The 1,561-nt window shown below is 35.9% G+C and overlaps 1 protein-coding gene across 5 annotated transcripts in view; it reads right to left on the reverse strand.

Annotated features, from left to right (window-relative positions):
• The window catches only part of Trappc8 (trafficking protein particle complex 8), an 82,986-nt gene that overhangs the window by 11,520 nt on the left and 69,905 nt on the right, over window positions 1–1,561 (reverse strand). For all 5 annotated transcript variants that reach the window (XM_029471852.1, XM_021150458.2, XM_021150457.2 and 2 more), the window contains exon 25: window positions 384–557. In XM_029471852.1, coding sequence (XP_029327712.1) covers window positions 384–557 — 174 coding nt within the window. The remainder of the gene's footprint in view (window positions 1–383; window positions 558–1,561) is intronic.

The raw sequence follows: 1,561 nt of genomic DNA on the forward strand, positions 1-1,561 counted from the left end.
AGAAAGAGAGAAAGAGAGAAAGAGAGAAAGAAAGAAAGAAAGAAAGAAAGAAAGAAAGAAAGAAAGGAAGGAAGGAAGAAACAGAGAGAAAGAGAGAAACAAACAAAGGCAGGCAGGTTTTTGTAGTAATGTACATCTTTATCCCAGAAAGATTGATTTCTGTAAATTCAAGGCCAGCCTGGTCTATATAACAAATTCTAGGCTGGCTGGCTATCCAGGCTGGGTGTGATGGTATACACCTGTATTTCCAGCACTCACAAAGCTAAAGCAAGAGTACAGAGTTTGAAGCCCACTTGTGCTAGACAGAAAGACCCAGTCTTAAACTGTAAAATGAAAAGAAGCCATAAAGGCCTTAAGCTGGCCTGCTGCCCACAGTGTACCACCTTCCACAGGATGATGATGCTCAGGTCCACCTCACTGCACTTCTCAATCAGCCTCACAGCACCCTCTGTGGCCTGTTTCTCTGAATATGTGGAAAGCTGATCTTGTGTTTTCTTCAACTCTGAGGATAAACTTCGGTAAAAGAAATCTGCACACGGACTTGCTGAACTTATTATCTGTTGAAAGAAAAAAAAAAATCACTTGTCTACATTAAGTGTTTTAACAAAATGCCCCATCAAAACTTACTGTCACTCACTAATGTAATCTGCCAAAATTCTAAAACTCATATACTCCACAGTTCATTTATTAATTTCTTGTCTGTGCAGCTGAATATGTGAAGGCCATTTAGTGCAAATTACTCAGAAGGTAAGTACTTAAAAAGTGTTACACCAAAACAGTCTACACTCCTTGATTTTCCAAGTATCCAGGGAAGATAAAAACAATACAATTTTATATAACAAAAGTGCTTTTCATTCTATTTAATACCTAGAAACAGATCACTGAATTGCACCAAAACTCATTTTCATTGTTTTTGTTGTTAAATAATTTTGTGCATGAGTATGTTTTGAGGTGTCTGGCTGAATTAAGGAGAAACTTATGAGGATACTATCTAGGAAACATGTAATGAAACAAATAGATAACCGACCAACCACAAAAACATGCATTTTTTTCACCTTCTGATGAACTTTTTTTTCTGGTAAAATATCATCCTCATGGTTTTCTCCTAAATCTATAGTACTTGGTGTTATTTAATCAAATACTTCAAAAAGTTCTTTGTTTCTGCCATCTTCATTGCTCATATATAGTATTATTTAACAACAAATACAATAAAAGTTGCAGCTTTAATGTAATTTAAGGATCCTACTGATACTTCTAGAAATTTGAATTCTTTTAAAATAAAATTAAAAATTGACCCACCAGGTGTGGTGGCATGGGCCAATAATCCCTGCACAGGCAACTTAGCGAGCCCCTTCTAAAAGTGACAAGTGAGCTGGGATGTAGCTCAGTGGCAGAATGCTTTCTTATCATAGGAATGCCCTGGGTTCAACCCCACAATCACATACAAAACAAAAACAAAAATAAGAAAGAAAAACAAAGGAAAAGAAATGAGAAAAGGATGTAGGTGTGAACCTGAAATAGTGCTAATTCTTTGGTTTTTTTTTTTTTTGGTTTTTCGAGA

Source organism: Mus caroli, chromosome 18 (genome assembly GCF_900094665.2).
Source record: "Mus caroli chromosome 18, CAROLI_EIJ_v1.1, whole genome shotgun sequence".
In the NCBI taxonomy this organism is placed as follows: domain Eukaryota; kingdom Metazoa; phylum Chordata; class Mammalia; order Rodentia; family Muridae; genus Mus; species Mus caroli.